This window comes from Drosophila erecta, unplaced genomic scaffold (genome assembly GCF_003286155.1).
Source record: "Drosophila erecta strain 14021-0224.00,06,07 unplaced genomic scaffold, DereRS2 tig00000000-arrow-pilon, whole genome shotgun sequence".
Classification (NCBI taxonomy): Eukaryota; Metazoa; Arthropoda; class Insecta; order Diptera; family Drosophilidae; genus Drosophila; species Drosophila erecta.
Window position 1 is genome coordinate 11611572 of NW_020825194.1, and position 18248 is coordinate 11629819.

Here is an 18248-nt window from a genome sequence, read left to right on the forward strand (position 1 = left end):
TCTTTACAAGAGAGAAGGCTGTAATATATGTATATATACTCGCACAAAAATATACCTACAGAACTGGTTCTGCTCTAGTAAAAATTGTGAATACTTTTTGATCCACGGAAGTGTTGTACTTTCCATTAGTACAAACATATTTCCAAGATTTATAGCCTATAACTCATCGCCAACATAAATCATGAATCAGTCCCGTAAGCTTGCCTGAGGAATAATGTTTCACTGCAGTACCACAATCTATAAAAGACTTCAAACTTTAAAATAGCTTCGTTGAAATGTAGACGAAAGGTGGTGCAACACAAACATTGCCCTGCATTTGTCGCTATAAATAACAGCCACAGCCAAAATAATAATCAAACAAAACAAATATACACACATAAAACTTGGCAACCCTTTTAGCCAGCTGCTGTGTGAGAAAATAATTTAGGAGACAATGAGGCATCCATTCGACGGAATCCCAAAAATAAATATTACAGTTGGCCAACTCGAGCCAAAAAGAAGTAACGACAATTGAATTGAATATTTCCATGTCGCATTTAATTGCAGCTCATAAATCAGGGGGCAAGACAGCTTAAATGGTTCCGTTTTTGCCAAATGGAAAGCGCGTCAAAATAACCAGCAACTTGAAATGAAAACTCATTAAATTGCTTACTATTTTATATTTCCTCTCCCATTTAAGGCAACCTCATCATTAAATCTCATCCATAAAAAATCTCTTTAAGTGCTGGTATTGATTTCACATAATGAGTAAAATGTAAGGGCCATGTCTGCAGGGGTCCACCCACTTTAAACAGCTTTTCGAAGTGGAAGACCTCCCGTCGAGGACCTGGAGATCTGGAGATCTGGTTCCGGTTTAACTGTAATGGAGCGCCTTAATTCCCATGATATGTGAAAAATGTACTGGATAATTATGGTAGACGTGTGAAAATCATGTACGTAATTTGGCTTACTTATACAGTAAATAAAGTGGGAATTATGGCGATTAAATTGCACGTAAAGGTAGCGAACTATGGGATAAAAAATATATTTTTCAATTTGCCTTTAAACTCATTTTAAAAGCATTAAGTATTTAATATACATGTATATGCAATTTCTTATTGTGAAAAAATCATCAAAAAGCCAATTACTTGAAAGACATAACTTTTGCTTTGGCTAATCATATTTTTTAAGGCCATTAAGGCCAAAGCAAAACTCCAAGGTTATTTATTTATTATTTCTAAACTGCAACCAACCACAGTCAATCTCATAAGTCAAAACAAGTTTCTAAAGTATTTTGGTGTATGCATAATTTTTCATACATCACTTTGGTTATTTATTTGCTAATTTTGTCTGAGATAAACACATCACCTAAACGTTTTTGAGCAACCAGTACCAGGCAGAACAGAAAAACAGGTAGATTTTAAATTTAACCCGGGTACCCAAAAAGCAGTTGAAACAACTCTGAAAGGTGTTGAAAACATTGGTCACGCAAAGCCTTCAATGTGATTGACACATGTTCGATTCCTGTAAAAAATAATGACTCCACCCAGAAAAACAGACAACAAAAACCATGAAAATGTGCAGAAAATTTAGGCGAATTATAGCCCGAAACAAAAATAGCATGAAACTAAATCAAAGCACACACACAAAAAGGTTGCACTAATTTGCTTTGGGCCAATTTGTAACTACAATTGCTTGGATTTTGGGGTGTAGTTGCCAAATTGCAATTGGCCAAAAGGATTGATTGAGTCATAAATTGGAAGAGAAGCAATCAATTTCTTTTCTTCAACATCACGAACTCAGCCGGCAGCCAAAGCAATTGATGCAAAACCAGTGGCCAGTGAATTTGGTCTATTATTATCATTTGTATCCATTAGCCCCGAGTGGAATCCTTTTGCCATTCAGCTCTATTTCTCTATTTCTCTGTCGAAAGTTAATAAATCCATGCACAATTAGCCGTGGAGAGCCCCAGCAAAGACATCAATTAGAGAACGCAAGCCGAGCTGCACAAGAACTGAAACTAAATCATGAACAGCTGTCGGAGAAGGGGTTTCTTTTCTTTCATTTCGGACTTGGCCAGAAAAAGAGAGTTGGCCCAAAGGCGGGGGATCGGGATCGGTATCGGGATTTGGATCTACAGAGCCATCTGCGACGCGTGTTGCCAATTTATCTCTGAGCGAGTGACCCAGCTGGCGATTTGCTCGAGCATGACTCATTCGCCGGGGATAAGAGATAATCCTGTTTTTCCCCATGTCCAAGCCCGATTTCCAGTCGACTGAAGGCGGAGTACGCTGCTCTAATGGAGGCTGGCAATGTTTGTCCAGCACTTAAAAGTGGGGAACAAACTTTGCCTCGGGATGGGAGAAAGAGATTTAAGAACACTTCAAAAAAATACCTCAAGAATAATTTTAATAATAATTGAAATCTAGAATATCAGCAAAGAATCTAATCCAGTTGGACTCAAGTAAACTAAAAGTGTCAGTACTCGGAAGCCTTAAATTAGTCAGCTCTCCAGCTGTCCCATCCATTGGGCCAATAGCAACCCGGATCAACATTCAATATGCCTAGACCCATCCAGCGATAACTTGGCCATAATAAACCCATGTGCAGTAGTCAATCGTTGACGGGTGCAAGGCATACAAATTTCGCCATAACTCACAAGGCTCACGGGAGACGCTTTTGTTTACGGCCTGTTAGGTTAGCCCGGCTTTGTTTATAAACTGGTTCAAAATTTGCACGTCTTTGGCATATAAATTCAAGAAAATAACCGAAACTGCAGAAAAGAAAAGGCTGCCACGCCAACTTGTTTATCTGTCGTTTTCAGCTGGCTGAAAGCTGACTGGCCAAGCCAAGTCCGTCTGCAAGTCCTGGCTGTCCCCCCATCGTATTCCTCTAACAAATCCCTCGTATTCCCCTGTCCCTAGTCCCCGAAATCCCCCCGGTCCGGATGATTGTCAGAGCAACGCCAACAGCTGTCGTGCAAGTTTGTTTCCATCTCGTAGAGCCCGAGTGTTCATGAGCCCCCTTGAAAGTCTGGCTTTAAGCTGCAGTTGAAGTTGAACGATGATCGGATCGCTGCTTGCATGCTAAGACCAGCGTTTTGTGGCCAAACAGTTTATAGTTATGTTTTATTGTTGTCTGACCAAGGGGCAAACTATGTTAGATTTCATGACGCTCACGTGGGCTACCTTCTTCTTCGCTGTCCATGCTAATTTGCCACATGGCCAACGTTTTCTGAATTTTAACTTTTACTTTACTCGATTCTAGTGGCGCCTGACGTGGCCCTAACGGTAATGTCGGAAACTTCCTTCGCCGGGAAAGGTACAAATTTTGACTGGGCAATTGCAGTTCGTTCTCTTACTCAGCTGCAATCTGCATAATCAACAGCTTGGAAAGGGCGACGAGCAATTTAGGTGTCAAGAAAGCTGAAACTTTAACTGCTTGCCGCTCAGACTTATCAAAAGGTATATATATTAAGATTCAATGCGTGAAATCATTTTATTTAATATTTAATACTATTTACTTGCATATTCTAGGTCAATTTAAACACGTGTTATTTGGTCTAAGGGGTAAATACAAGACTCTCATTAGAATTGTAATAAAGCTCCTATTACAATCTTGACGTAATGAATAGCACCCATTTTTGGCTAACCATTTCCTCGTGTATTCATTTCGTTTTCCATTAGCAAGTTGAGAAACATAACTCCGACACCGCCAAAAAAGGCACCAACGCGGTCTCCACCTCGTAATTTACTTGTCTCTCTTTTGGTTTTTGCATTTCAACTTGGCCAAGGCTCGTGCCATGTGCCCCCGCGGGCCATAAACGTATTTTTATGTATACTTTTTCTGCTTTATTGTTGTGAAAGCGTTTTGCACCAAGGTGTGCATAGAATAAAAACATGGAAAATACAAAATAATAAAACGATTTGGCAACTTCGACCTGTGTGCTGTGTCTGTTGTCTGTGTTCCAATAAAAATGCTGCATTCAATAATGGCTTATAATATTTGTAGGTGGTCCAAGCCACTCAGATATATAAGAAAAAAAATTAAGCTCACCAAAAAAATTGGGGCACTGGCAAAACGCCCACAAGTTGTGCAAGCCATACGGCTGCATTTTAACCATTTTCCATCATCCATTAAAAAGCCATAAAATATTTCATCTCAGCTCCTAGATTGCATTGCAGGCGTAACCGGATGATGTGTTGCAATGGCAAATCCGATAAAAGGATAAATGTTTAATTAGAGCGTTAAATGTTGCCGCCCCTGCCCTCCTCACTCCGCAGAAACAATAACATGATTGTCTTTTTTCACATATTAATTTATCATTATAAAGGGATTTATTGTCTATTCGGCTGCATGACAAAACAAAAGACTTAGGCGACAAACTTGTTTCTTTGTGTTTCGGCAAGCTTCATTACTCATTTGCACAGCTTGCTATGGTATATTGGTGGGAAATTTGCCTTTAATGGATCATTAATGATGCAGTTTATTTGCTTGGAGTAACAATAATGTTATTATAATTTCAACAGAAATTAGCTTCAGTAGAATATGTAACGTAAATTAAAGTTTTTTGAGACGCATGGATTGCCAAACTGCATTTATTAATTAGTTATAATTAAATGTTGAATGTGATAATTACAACGTTTATAGCTCTGTGTGAAAGCCTATCAAATTAGCTCGTTTATATCGTTTATATCTGATCATTATTTGGAATAAGTAAATCCACCAATTTGTATCCGCTCCTAGCTCTGCCCTTTACCTTCGACCCTTGGAAAGCTGTTTTTAAAACCGTATTTATTGTTTCGATCTCGGATTTCTGTTGTGGTTCCATTTGCTGGGGCTTTGCTTTTGTTATGCTAAAACCAATTGGTGGCAACCTTTTGGTATTTAAACTTGACTTTAGCCAGCGGCAGCTAAAACAAACTTCTCTTTATAGCATTAAATGCTGGTTGTTGTAGCCGTGTTTTATTTGTGCCTTTTCGTTGTTATTGTTATTATAATCTGTCTGCTTGGAGTCTCCCATCAAGACGTCACGTAATAGACGATCGGTCGGTCACTGGTTACACCTGTTTTAGCGCCGTCTTTTGGGGTTTTCATTCTGTTAGAAATCGTGTAATGATATGCCAGCAGCAGGGTTTACGGTTACACGTTTTCCGACTCAATGAAAAGTTCATCAAACGCATCGGCATGCCACAAGTGGCAATTGGCTGCTGAAACTGTAATCTGCAAAAGTCTTTGGCTTTCGGGTGAGGAAAATCACGGAAAATATACGGAATAGCTCTTCAATTAAGGGGAAACCCATATAACAGCAGAAATCCTTAAAACTCCTCCTTCTCTTCAAAACCCAAGTCCACAATTAAAAACGACAAGTGAAAGTTTCCATCCATCTTTTCGCAAACGAAATGTCGTAATCGAACTTCCAATAAAACTTGCTTCGATATTCGCACGTTTTTGTGGTTTTCTTCAGTTTCTTCAGTTTTTTTCTTCCCAAATGCTAATTTAAATGCGTTTCGTTGGTGCGACAAATTGCCAGTTGGGTTCGTGCGTTTGTTGAACTTCATTTGCATACGTGAGCTGAACCAGTTTCGTGTTTTTGTTAACGTTTAAGCCCAATCCGAAGCTCTTTGATTTCTCGAGTGGAAAGTGAAACGTATCCAAAAGAAAGTGTTGCCTCCCGCACTGAAGAAGCTGAAGAAGGCCTTTGTATATTTATATTATACGACGATGGTGCCTCATTAAGTTGTAGGAGTTTGAAATGACTGGGCTGCTTGTTCAATTTGTTTATTTATCTAAATTCAAATGCATTTGATTAGCCAAACGAGATAATATTCTAATTATGGGTCAGAGCCACGCTAATGATGACGAGTTAATTTATGGCTAAGTGGTCGAGATGACTTTTAACCTACGCCATGGCGAATCATTATGTGAACACACTGATGCGGATGGATAACGTTTTAGGGTTTGGCCTGAAATTTGTTTATGGCCAAAGGAAATGTCCCGCCTCCGCAAAAGGTGTAAGTAGAGTTGAGCTATAGTTCGGTTTTTATATTTTCAAAAATTGAATGAGCTTACTGTAAGCAACCTCAACAAAGCAAGGCTTTTAGCTTTCTGTTGTGTAATCTTTTAATATGCTGTATTTTATTAGCTAAATCGCTGAGCTTCTTTCACAAAGCTTCGTTATTGCAAAAACATTTTATTTTGAGTTCATTTTGTCGCCCCGATCTCGTTTTTATGTTGACTCTTTCCAAGCAACTTCCACTGGGTCTTCCATCTCGGAGTGAAATTGATATAGTATGGGAAGTTAATTAAGAAGAAGTCGCCAAAGAAGTGGCAGACATGGGAACTTGTTTCTGATATTGCATCAATTGGAAACCAGAAACCAAAAAAGTGCCGCACACAGGCATCAATAATGTTCAGCAAAGTCCGGCTACCTGACTGAATATCATAATTATTCGAAGTCATTAAACTTCAGAAAATCAAATCTCAACTACATATCAAAAGTTAACCAAGCAATGGCTCAAGAAAAAAGCCGAAACAAGAAAATCCCGCAACGATAAGGAAATTATGTATTAAACACATTGACGATTGGACAGCCCGCCACCGCCCGTAAAACAACATGATCTCGGGACAGTTAAAAAGACTGCAAAAAAGAGTTAACAAGTTGCCACAGAGCGAAGTAAATAAAAAAAGAAAATCTCGCCACACCAACCGATTTTGGCGGCTGTTTAAGTGAATTAAATATTGCGCAACATCTGGGGGAATACGACGAATAAAATAAAAAAAAAAAACTACTTCTGCAGAAACTTGCCCGTGTTCATTGGCCATATAAACGGTAACAACTTCGACGATCCAAATCTCTCCGATGTTGTTGCATTTGTGGTCAAGCTGTCGCTCAATTGCAGTCCGCAAATGGCTTAAATGCGCGCTCATGACCGCAGGCAATAAAATAATTAAGACGAACATAAAAACGCGGGCAAAAAATGGCTGCATAATTCACACTTTGAGCTTGTTTCAATGCTTCGACCAGGCCAAAACGGTACGTGGTTTCATATAAAGTTTAATAAGCCTTTTTGACGTTGAGAAGTTGGGGCAATTGCTTTTGCTTACAAGCCCTTATTAGCTTTATTTCTTTTAAATTACAGTGTTTTTATGTTTTTAATGGAACTTATATTTGCTACTTATGATGCAAATATATTTATGGTGAAATTTTTTTAATGATTTCCCAACCAAATAGCAAATATCGATAGATACACTAATCAAGGAGATTTTGTACAATCGAAACCAATAAAGTTTCATCGCACAATCGGCAAATTGTAGAGCAATCAAGCAAAATAACGATAATAACACCCAACTGTCGTCGCAGTGTTTTGTCAATTTTGAGGATTGGTCAACGTGTCGTATACACAATTTGCACAATCGAACGTAAACATTGCAGCACAGCAGCCCGCAAGTGAATAGTAACAGCCACCAGCAGCCAAGGAAACTTTAAGTGCGGGACACTGAGATTAGTAAACAATTATGGTTTTCGCGAAAATTGCAACAAGTTAATTCTCCTCCACCCAGCAATTGGCGGCGAATAAATTTACTCGTAGGGCGTTAACCAGACAGAAAACAGGAAAATTGCACAAGTTCAGGCCAAGACCTGGTAATTGTCCACTTCACTGACATGGTAATTCATTTCTTGCAATAAATCCAACTTATTTGTGACCACTTACTTGTCAATGTAATCGATCGTTTCGATTTCCTTTTGCATTTTTTCCCCATCGCGGCTGTCCTCCAAATTGGCGGCATCTGAAAAGGAGGAAACAACAAAAGCGCCATAATTAGTTAACACTTTATATAGGTTTTCGTGTATGTGGTAGAACTTAGCCGATGCATAAATTATAGTTGCACAAAATTTATGAGTTGCATTCTCCGTAAAATGGTAAACACATGTCACATCCAACATGACCAACATAAATTATAATTAGCGTGGCAAAAGTCGCAGACAAAACAAGAACACTAATGTAGGCAAATGGCAAACAGACAAAACTCACGCACCACACTCGAAACCCAAAAGAAAAAGGTGTACAAATAATCCTGTTTAACCTTAGAGTCACATGTTGGGTATTGAAACTATATATACATATACGTACACAGTTTGTGCAGACATATAAATCGTTGTTCGTGGCATGATTTACGAGACAGCAGCCACAGCTGAGCGAAGCATATAGATCACTTCAAATGCCGGCCAAATGTCAATCAACACTGAACACACATATGTAGAACGGTATAATGAAATCGGATGGGGTAATGTGTACATATATGCGCTATAAAGACACCCTGACAGACACTTTTGAATTGAACTCCCCGCCAAAGTAAGTGAGATCAAAGTGATAGCATTCATTTATGGCGCAAAGAATAAATATTAAACACACGCAAGACTAGGTAAGTAATGCACACAAACGAAGTCGAACAATAGATACCCTAAGCTGAATTTAATACTATTGGTAGGTGCCACTTATTGTTTCTTGCTTACAACTACTAACAGTTGAACTATTCATTTATATGAATATGTACTATTGAATATGTACTATATGAACTATTGTATTTATAATTCTTTCTATTTCTAAGGCGCTGCTTATTATGTAGCTTTAGTTCGCTGAAACGCACTGTATTTGCCACACACTTATCCAGCGACTTGTCCAAATCTAGGCAAGTCTTTTTCGGTCTTTGAAGTCAGGGGAGCGTCACTCCAAGACAGACACTTCAAGTTCAATTGAAAACTATGAAGCGAGAATAAAGACCAACCGCATTGCCAGACAATGGCAAATCGCACACTCGGATATAAGTAAACAGATCGAGGCTAGGCTTGATCTGATCTGATCTGCGCCAGCTGCTGCCATAGTTTTGGACAAGTTTCTGATTATTCTTGGGGTCCACAGACAGATATATATGTGTAAGTATATACGACTGTGTCTCGATCGTGTCTGAAAACCAAAACTCCAGCCGAGAACCTCAGACAAGTCAAGTCAGCTGAACTTGCAGTGCAATTTCATGCATGCAAATTAGTTTTTCAACCTGTTGCAATTTGTTGCAACCCCCTGAAATATACACAAGTATATATATATGCGCTGTTCCCAAGCGCAATGCTAATTGGAGAGCAGAAAGGCTGCAGAGAACTCATGAAAAATAGTTCACAAAATTATAATAAGTCCCCGTGTTGGAACAAGTACAAGAAGCTCACTCGTGCATATCCTAGAGACATGCGTGAGAAAATCATCGCAGAACTTCTCACGGCAGCAGCAACTGCAAATTTATGCGCTGCCAGAAGCTTCAGCGGATGAAAATGGGCCTCATAGCAGACTCCAGTGTTTAGACCACGAGTGAAACTGCAGCTCCTGATGGCCATCGTTTCGGACGATTTCATACTTGTAAATTACGCAGCCGAGATGAAGATGCTCTGCCGCAAGGGGAATGTGAGTATGTGTGGCATACAATGTTTTGCATATGACTGCGGGCCAAGTCTGGCACGTTTTTAGGTTGTTGCCTCTGTCAGCGATGTGGATTGATCACCCTGGAATAATGTTCTAAAATGTTACGACCGGCAAATGTGTTGCAATTGCGCCGGCAGCTCTTTGAAGGTTAAGCGCAGCGCTTTTTATAGGGATTTTTATAGGCAAAATGCATTCAAACTGATACGAGATTTAGAGAACATGGAGAACAATGTTGGCTTGAATTGGCTTAGGTTTACTATTCCAATCACTATGGAGTTTTGCTAGCCAGCTTGGTATACCTTCCACGCCAGCACATTACAGTAAACTCGCCATAAATGGATCAACATTTTATTGCCAAACACTTAATGGAAAGGTGTTTCTGCGGTTGTTCCGTGGTGCTAATAAAAACGAAACTTAGGCAGGCAATGAACTTCTAGCAACTTCCAAGTTGCTAGTGATTTGCCGCAAAAAATGCGTAAATACAAACAAAATTCCTACAGCAAATGAATGCAAATTAAACCGCAAAAGAACATAGATTAATGTTAGAATATGAACTGGTAGCTAAAGGCGAAACCAAAACGAAAGGAATATAAATGATTTCGCAGCGGGCAAAGCGGAAGTGGACATATCTTTAGGCAAGTTACGGCAATTTGTGGTTTGTAGAGCTGCTATCCCCTGCGGTTTTATGGGTTCTGTAATTGAGAAGCCAGATCTCGGGATCCGACCCCTCATGCCGAGTGACAAATTGCGGGGAACAGAAGAAAGTCACCTCCTATTTTCCCACTTTATAGCGAAATACTTTTCCCATCTCCAGCAACGTGACGAATGTTGGCCGATAAAATATGCTAAGTATTTTTAGCGGAGTAGTTGCGGTGGCTGCACAAATTACGGAGAAAAAAACCAAGAAGAAGTTTACAATTACTGCAAGTGAAACAAGATAGAATGCTACAGTCGAGTTCCCCGACTATCAGATACTCGTTACTCAGCTAGTGAAAGTGCAAAATAAGAACTTTCAACATTTTCTGGAATATCGGTAGGAATTCAACAAAATTTTCAAACAAGTGGTCGTGACAGTTTTGAGCGGAAAAAAATTTAAATTCTAATGCGGATTTTTAGAGAATTGCTCCAGAAGCATTTAGAGGTACTCCACTTCAATATCCGATTAAGATAGGTTAAGTAATGGATTTAAGAACTTCAGCCTTGGGATATTTTTGAATTTCTACATCATAACATCAGAAAAATTACAACAAAAATTTTTTAAAAATTAAATTTTAAATTTGAATTCAGATTTTTAGAGAATTGCTGCATGCCTAATCTCAACATTCTAGCTTTTGTAGTTGAGACCGCGGCGTTCATGCGGACAGACGGTCATGACCAGATCGATTCGGTTATTGATCATGATCAAGAATATAACGAATCTACGTGTAACCGGTGTAAAAATGTTTCCAATGACTAAATAAATCAGCGTGGGAAACTGGCAAGGGAAAACGGCAAAAATCATGGGAGAGAAGACCCAAAACAATAATCATAAATTTTATTCAACAAATTTAAAGCAATTGGCAGGCAATAACAAATATGGCATTAAAGGAAACATGAAACGGCAAAAAGTCAAATACACAAGCACTTCACTTTAAACTCCCCAACCTTCCCTCAAAAGTCTTTGCAGCTACCACAAAGTAAACCCACCCAACCCAAAACTCGTAGTAAAAAAGCCAAACAATTGTCGCGACAGTTTTACTTCGAGTATCAAGTTACCCCAGACAGTTTTATGCACAATGCAAGGAAATAAAGCGAAATATGTCTATACATATACACATATATACTCAACAACAATTACAATGTTTAGGGCTCAGAGAAAAGCCCCAAGTGACATAATTTTTTATATTTTTCTTTAAAAGAGCTAAGGCGATTCAAACAGACACTCAAGCCGAAAAATAAATTTATACGGATGATTTTCAATTAAATAAAAATTGTGTAATGTCTGCGGAGTGTGGAAGAGAAGCGAAAATGAAAGTGGGGATTAAGTGCGTGTGATATATGATATGTGATATTTGGGCTGGGGTTATGCATATGGGAAAAATAGGGCTGGGAACTTTTTAGCGTAAAGGAAATATGGAACGAAATGCAAATGCCGAGCTAAAAGGTGGGAAAGTTAATTTAAAGGCCAAACATCTTTAAATTTAAATTTAAAAAGATTTAAGATAGGATAGTGCTTCGGTTACATTGCACTTTCGACCTAAAACGCTTACATTTAATTGATCAATTAAATATTAATCAAAGCATAATTATCTCATTAAAGAGACAAAATGGAATGCACACACGATATCCGTGGAATGTCGGCACATGGAAAATCGCTTAGCATCAAACATTTTCCACATAACGCTCGCAAATGAAAATGATTAAAGCGATGCTTGAGGTTGCGCTATGTAAATAATTTTGAAAGCGGAAAACGCACGCTTCGGCGATTTATCAATGAAATAATGCCCCCTTCAACGCTGTCAGTCAAAATTTAATTTTTATCCCCAGCTTAACATAAAATTTCACAGAGATTAACCATCGGAAGTGTTGCAATGTCAGAGTTGTGCCACCGAAAATGTTTAAAATAAACTGCGGATTAGACATGTGAATTAATTTAGTATATACATATATACACAGAAAAAAATGTGCCTTTCTAGTGCTCTTTCTGTACAATTTAACAATATTTGAATTGACTCGAAAATTGAAAGTGTTATTTTAAATCCTTTAATACAATACTTAAAGGGTTATAAAGGGTAGCTAACAGAAAACACCTTTTCTTTAAGTGCAGAAAACCAGATAGGAATTTGAACTTGGTACTGAGTGCGTGGCAGACTTGGCCCTGACAGTCATCAATCTGCGTCATGGCAATCAATTTTATTAGCATTAGATTCAAATTATGTTCTTGTCTCGCTTTTACAATTTTTTCAGCTTCCTATTCAACTGTTGGTGGCTGGGATTCTGGTTCCGTCTATCGGCCTGGAAGTGTTCGAGTGTTGTAGCACTTTTTTTCAAGTACAATTCAAATGTAAAAACGCACAAATAATAAATAAAAAACACACATCAAAAGTCAACGGTGAAGTGCGCTCAAGTGCGGCAACTCATCAAAGTAACGAACGGAGTTATGAATGAGCTGGCAAACTGACGGATTGTACGAGTATCTTCTAGATCTGCGTGAATGACAATGCTGATTTCTCGAATCTCTATTTATAGTCGGCTGCGATCTGAAGGTCAGCAGACATAGGCCTAGCAAACCTATAATGGATCTTTCAAATCGAAAACGAAAACAAAGAGGTAAACGCAAAGTGGCGATTAATTCGATGGCACTTCCATATTTGTAGGCATATAATTTTGAAGAGACACAAAAAAACAACCACAAAAACCCATCATCTACTGAAATTAAAATTAAATATATACACAAGCATAATAAATTATAAACAAACTGAGCTTGAGCTTTAATCTGCGTGTGGGATTCAGCAACTGGTGACTGTAACATATTGTTTTTGGCTTACTTTAAAGGAAATCAACTTCTTATTTTTGTGCCATATTCATTTTGAAGCTTTCACAAAGCCAAATTTGAGTCTGATACAGACGATAATCTATAATTAACTTAATTGTGCCGCCTCACTTAACACATTTAGAAAATATAATATCAATTTATCTAGCTAATACTTCCGTTTCCGTTTGAGAAGTAGTAATAAAATCTGTGAAAATCGGATAAGCTTATAATTCAACAATTTACCAAAATTACTTTGTAATAATTTCTTTTTAAAAAAATCCACATCCGGTTAGTAAAAGATTCATATTGCACTGCTTACCTAACTAAAAGTGATTGAAAACATCATATTTATTATACGTTTATATATTTGCAATAATGCTTTCAGAGCAAAAACAACTGACAGTTAAACGGAATTGAATTTATGAAGAAATGATTAAAACATTTAAAAAAAATGTGGCATAAGCGTTTCGAGTTTTTTCGACGACATCCTTTCTTGGCGTGGGTTTAAGCGGAATGAAATTCGACTGAGACGCAAATGCACTGAAGCGAGTGCATTTTGGGGGGAATATATCGGGGAAAAAGGGGGAAAAACTTGGAGGAACGGGCAGCAGGCCAACAGCTGCAGACGACAAATTTCGCATATTTGACTAGAATTTGCAACAAAATTCGCCCAAACTTTAATGTTGCAAGGAGCAAAAAAGAGGGGTGGATGTGCAGGTCGCTGAGTGCGCAAAATGGGTTGCCAAAAGCATCCAAGGGTTGCAGATGGTACACTGCACGAAATTCAATGGCATTTACAAAGTAAACACATTAAAATGAAATCAATTGTATTGCACTTGTGCTCCTACTGAACATTTGGTATAGTTGTTAGGCCACTTAATGTTTCTGATTGCTATTTTTACTACAAATGAACTATAGAGTTTATTCAAGTGCACTGGGAGTGACATCCATGTGCAGAGGCTGTCGGGGGAGTATCAAATTTCCCTCAAAATCATAATGAAAAAGCGCTGTTTGCCTTTGGGCTGACAGAGAGAGAGGCACCTGCCATATGGCCTTTCGACATGGAGTGTGCGTGTCATGATGTCCCTTCACCTTCTTTTTGGGCTCGAAATCAACCCCATCTGAACCCTTTCCATGCGAAAAGCAAAGCAATTACAAGTACAAACACAAGCCAGGACCAGGATACAAAACACTTGTTGTAATGTCAGCTGTCAATAGCACGAGTCGCCTCGAATTGGGTTCCATTTCAAAGGAAGAGCAGGAAATTTCAGTGCAGATTTCTACGCAAATTGGGGAGATTTTTATCCAAGCCCTAAGCGTTTGCAGTCTGCAGCTGTCAAACGGGAATAAAATGGGGGAATATTATTGGATTTCAAATGGGGAAAACGGCGCCAGATTAAGCTACTAGAATAAATCAGTGAATCAAGCTGATAGAACAAGATTTAAGTTAACTAATCTAGTATATAAATAATATGTACATGAGTTCCGTCTTTAAAACCTTAATGGGATCTTGTTAAATGACTATCATCTCATATATTCAAGGCCCTCTGATAGAGATCTTCATGTTGTTAAACATTATTCCCCCTTGGACCTATTAGCAATTGTTATAAAGAAATCATGTTGCACTTACTTAGCCCGACTTCTCACGCAATTATCTCGTTCCCCTTTCTCTGAACATTAAATGAACTCCATTAAGTGGTAGCTTTAGAACTGCAATATCTCTATTGCGAATAAAAAATGGCAAGGCAGGGAAAAACAGCATAAACAATTATGACAATTCTTAACCCACTTTCAGTGCAGTTCCGTTCGGTTCCCCTTCGTCCGACGATTTCTACGCAATTTACGCGCACAGCCTCAAAAAGCGAATTCCATCTCCAACTTGGTGCCATCATGTCATTAAAAGCAAATTTCCCCACTAATTGCATTGTGTAGGCTAATTTGTATGTTTTTCTTTCCCCTCCAAAGTTTTCTCAGTTGCATTCGAACGGGCAAACTGGAACGTGCGAAGGCCTGTGATATGTAGAATAGGGAAAACGTTGCGATAGAGAGTCGAAAATATATATACCCGTAGTATAGACCAAGTTTCATTGATCTCGGGTTCAAGTTTCCCCCTATGAGCTACTGATTGTAATTAAATCCACTGCAAAGTGCCGCCAAAGTTGCACACGATTCGCGCGGAGCAACGAAATAAACAAAGCGAAATAAGGAGAAGTAGGTTAACTAAGTTAGGTCGATTTTTAATACTCTACAACTCTTAAAGACTTAAGCAGACATGAAGGTGCAATAACAAAATTTGCAACCTACAGATATCGCAACACTAACTGAGAATTTTAAGCTAATAAAGTTGCATTTTATTGGGAGTATTGATTAAAAATTATTTTTCTGAAATGATATATACCCCTCAGTTAAGAGCACCAAAGCGAATCCAAATTCAAAGCGAAACATTTACGGGGACAGCAATTATGATGGCTGCAACTTTGGCGGCGACTTCGGTGACTTTTGGGCCTGACTTTGGTGACTTGGTAATTGTTTGAGTTAATTGCACTTGGCCGCTTAATTGCAATTCAATTGTCATGCCACCACATCGAAGTGTCTGCGTGTGTGTGTGTGTGCGGTGGAAAATCGTGTGCTGTAAGATGACTGCCACTGCCACCCAATTGAAGGTTAAAATGAAAATCGACATCATGACAAGTGTCTCCTCAGTATGTGACTTTGATGCATCGTTTTTCCGTTGAATATCGAGTGGCCCACAAGTGCGGGCCATAAATATGTATCGCCTGATTTAAGCATATACTTATATCGTCATATATATATACCTATGTGTATAAGCATATAGTCATACACAAAGGCATCGTTTCATGCTGCCGGTCTAATCGAGTCTCAGTGGTATTGATTTTTTATTTGAAATGTTGTATTTGCACATTACGAATGTTTATTCGCATGGCGAATTTTATTAGAATTCCATTGTTCAATTAGCTTTGAGCGCTTATATAAACGTGTAAGGGGATTTATGAGAGCTGAACTAATGCGAGTTGATTCGTGTTTATTTTTTACCTTGTTGACATAAATTTATTGCAATGAGAATATTGCAAACATAAATTGATACGAATCATATAGAATCACTTTATAGAACAAAATTGCAGTATAGAATTATGAAGACTTCTTAGCTAATTACGAATTTTGTTTACTGAATTAAGCTACGAGTTAAAATGTATCATTGCTATCAGATCCTAATTTCTCCAACAAGATGCCAAACATCTTAATGACAACAATCTTTTCGCAGGCTTTCAGTTCAAATCACAAATCTGTCTCACTTTTTTCACCACGAAAATTCCGTCGATTCAATCACGAACATCAAACACTTGTCAAGCGATTGTGACAAAGTGAGTGAAAAGCCCGTCCGATTTTCCACATTGCAGGTTGTCACTCGTTTTGCAGGTCAGCGATTGAGTCGAGGCGAAATCAAAGTGTAACCAATTACTAAGTGACTAACCAACTTTAGTCGGAAGAAGTCGTCTGGGGATGGGAAGATGCAGCTGGGGAGACTGCAAAACCAGTTGTTGGTGCAGTCTGAGGCGATTCCTTGGAAAATCATTAACGTGTCTTAGGCATAAATAATTAAAAAATCAAGCAGCTCCGTGGACGACTGTACCCGTCAAGTCAACGTCTTGTTTGTTGGCCAGCACATCCTGCTGCTGCACGCTGAAAGCCTTTCAGCAGATACAAAGATACAAATGTATCTGAAGCTTGTTGTTGCTCCCATTGCGGCAATTACACATAGGAGATAGATGGATGGGTCGTTGCTGGTAGTACGCTTGTCAATATGATGGGTATGTGTTTGAAAGTGACATCCCGTGCACAGAAAGAAATTAAAATAAATACGATTTAATAAAGGATTTCACTTGACATTGGTTAACGTCAGACTTTAGATGTTTTTCATCCGTGTATTCAAAACCCTGGGAGCTCAGCTTGCCATTTGTGCGGTCTGCCTCGAGAAAGTTAACCTCAGAGTCGGGAATGCAAGAGAGAGCCTCTCGACAATTGGTTGATATCGCATTTCCGGTGCGGTTATTGTGGCAATTATGAAGGAAATAAAAAATAAAAAGAAATGAAATCATATGCAGGAAAGAGCGAAACTGAATTAATGACACTGCAGATAAACATCGCATAGTCAGCTACCGATTTAGAGGGCAAACAGAATTCGAAAAACAATAAATCGTACATGCAGCAACAATTTATCTATTCCGGTAGGGTGAGACTTGTTCCAAATATTTATAATACCACTTAGTGCCACTGTCTAATGCACCAAATAAATCAATGCAAATATTTAGCATTCATTTAGCACTCGCATACAAACCAACATACACACCGAGTTTGGCCCACCAGACATTCTAAGCTGACTCACAAACTTGTCTTTTGCACGCTCCCACATTTAATAAATATTTAAGCGTTTTTAATCTCAACCGACTGGGCCACTCGCACACATACATACATATAGGCGAACATGGCTAACATATACGAGTATGAACACAAAACCAAACCCAACAAGATTTGCACGCAATACCGACAGCTACTGTGTTCAGCGCAGCGCAGCTCCCCTGATTGCTCACCTTATTTACAATAGTCTAGTCTATACCCTATACGAGTACACACATACTATATCTGTGCCTGATCATCTTAAAGTCCGCTAAAAAGTCGAAGGAGCGCTTGCACAAATATTTTCCTTTCGTGAGTTGCGAGTGAGTCGAGACAATAACGCAAATGACTAAAGTTAAGTCAAATAAATGCTCGGTAGAGTCAATAGATTGGAAATCTTTTCAAATTCAAAGCAGTTAACAAGCTGGTCTGACATAAGTCCAAAGTCATCTAAGCTTTTTATTTAGATCATAAAAGTTGTATTATTTATTACCATTGCAACCAAACGTGTGCTGATCATAGCTACGCAACCTAAAACAAATATATTAAGCAAATATATTTCTAAAAGTTACAAGCTGTACGAGTTAGCCAATCAGCCTTGAATTTCTTGTTATTTTTATTCATAAAATTTAAAAAAACAACTTGGAGCACAACTAAAAATTATTTATGTGGGTGAAGTTCTATGACAGCCTGCTGGCCACTGGCGTTGTGTTAGTTGTCAGACGGCGTGCGATGGCCAAAAGTGATTTTCGAATTGAAAACCAAAAAAAAAGTGACACAAGAACAAGAAAAATAAAAGAACGTTGTGTTCAGACAGCGGCACGTTTTGCCTTATAACGTCGGTATAAAAAAAGAACTATAAC

At 38.5% G+C, this 18248-nt stretch overlaps 1 protein-coding gene across 7 annotated transcripts in view; it reads right to left on the reverse strand.

Annotated features, from left to right (window-relative positions):
* The window catches only part of LOC6552588 (tight junction protein ZO-1), an 87603-nt gene that overhangs the window by 45429 nt on the left and 23926 nt on the right, over positions 1-18248 (reverse strand). For all 7 annotated transcript variants that reach the window (XM_015154548.2, XM_015154540.2, XM_026981907.1 and 4 more), the window contains exon 2: positions 7695-7770. In XM_015154548.2, the coding sequence (XP_015010034.1) occupies positions 7695-7770 (76 nt within the window). The remainder of the gene's footprint in view (positions 1-7694; positions 7771-18248) is intronic.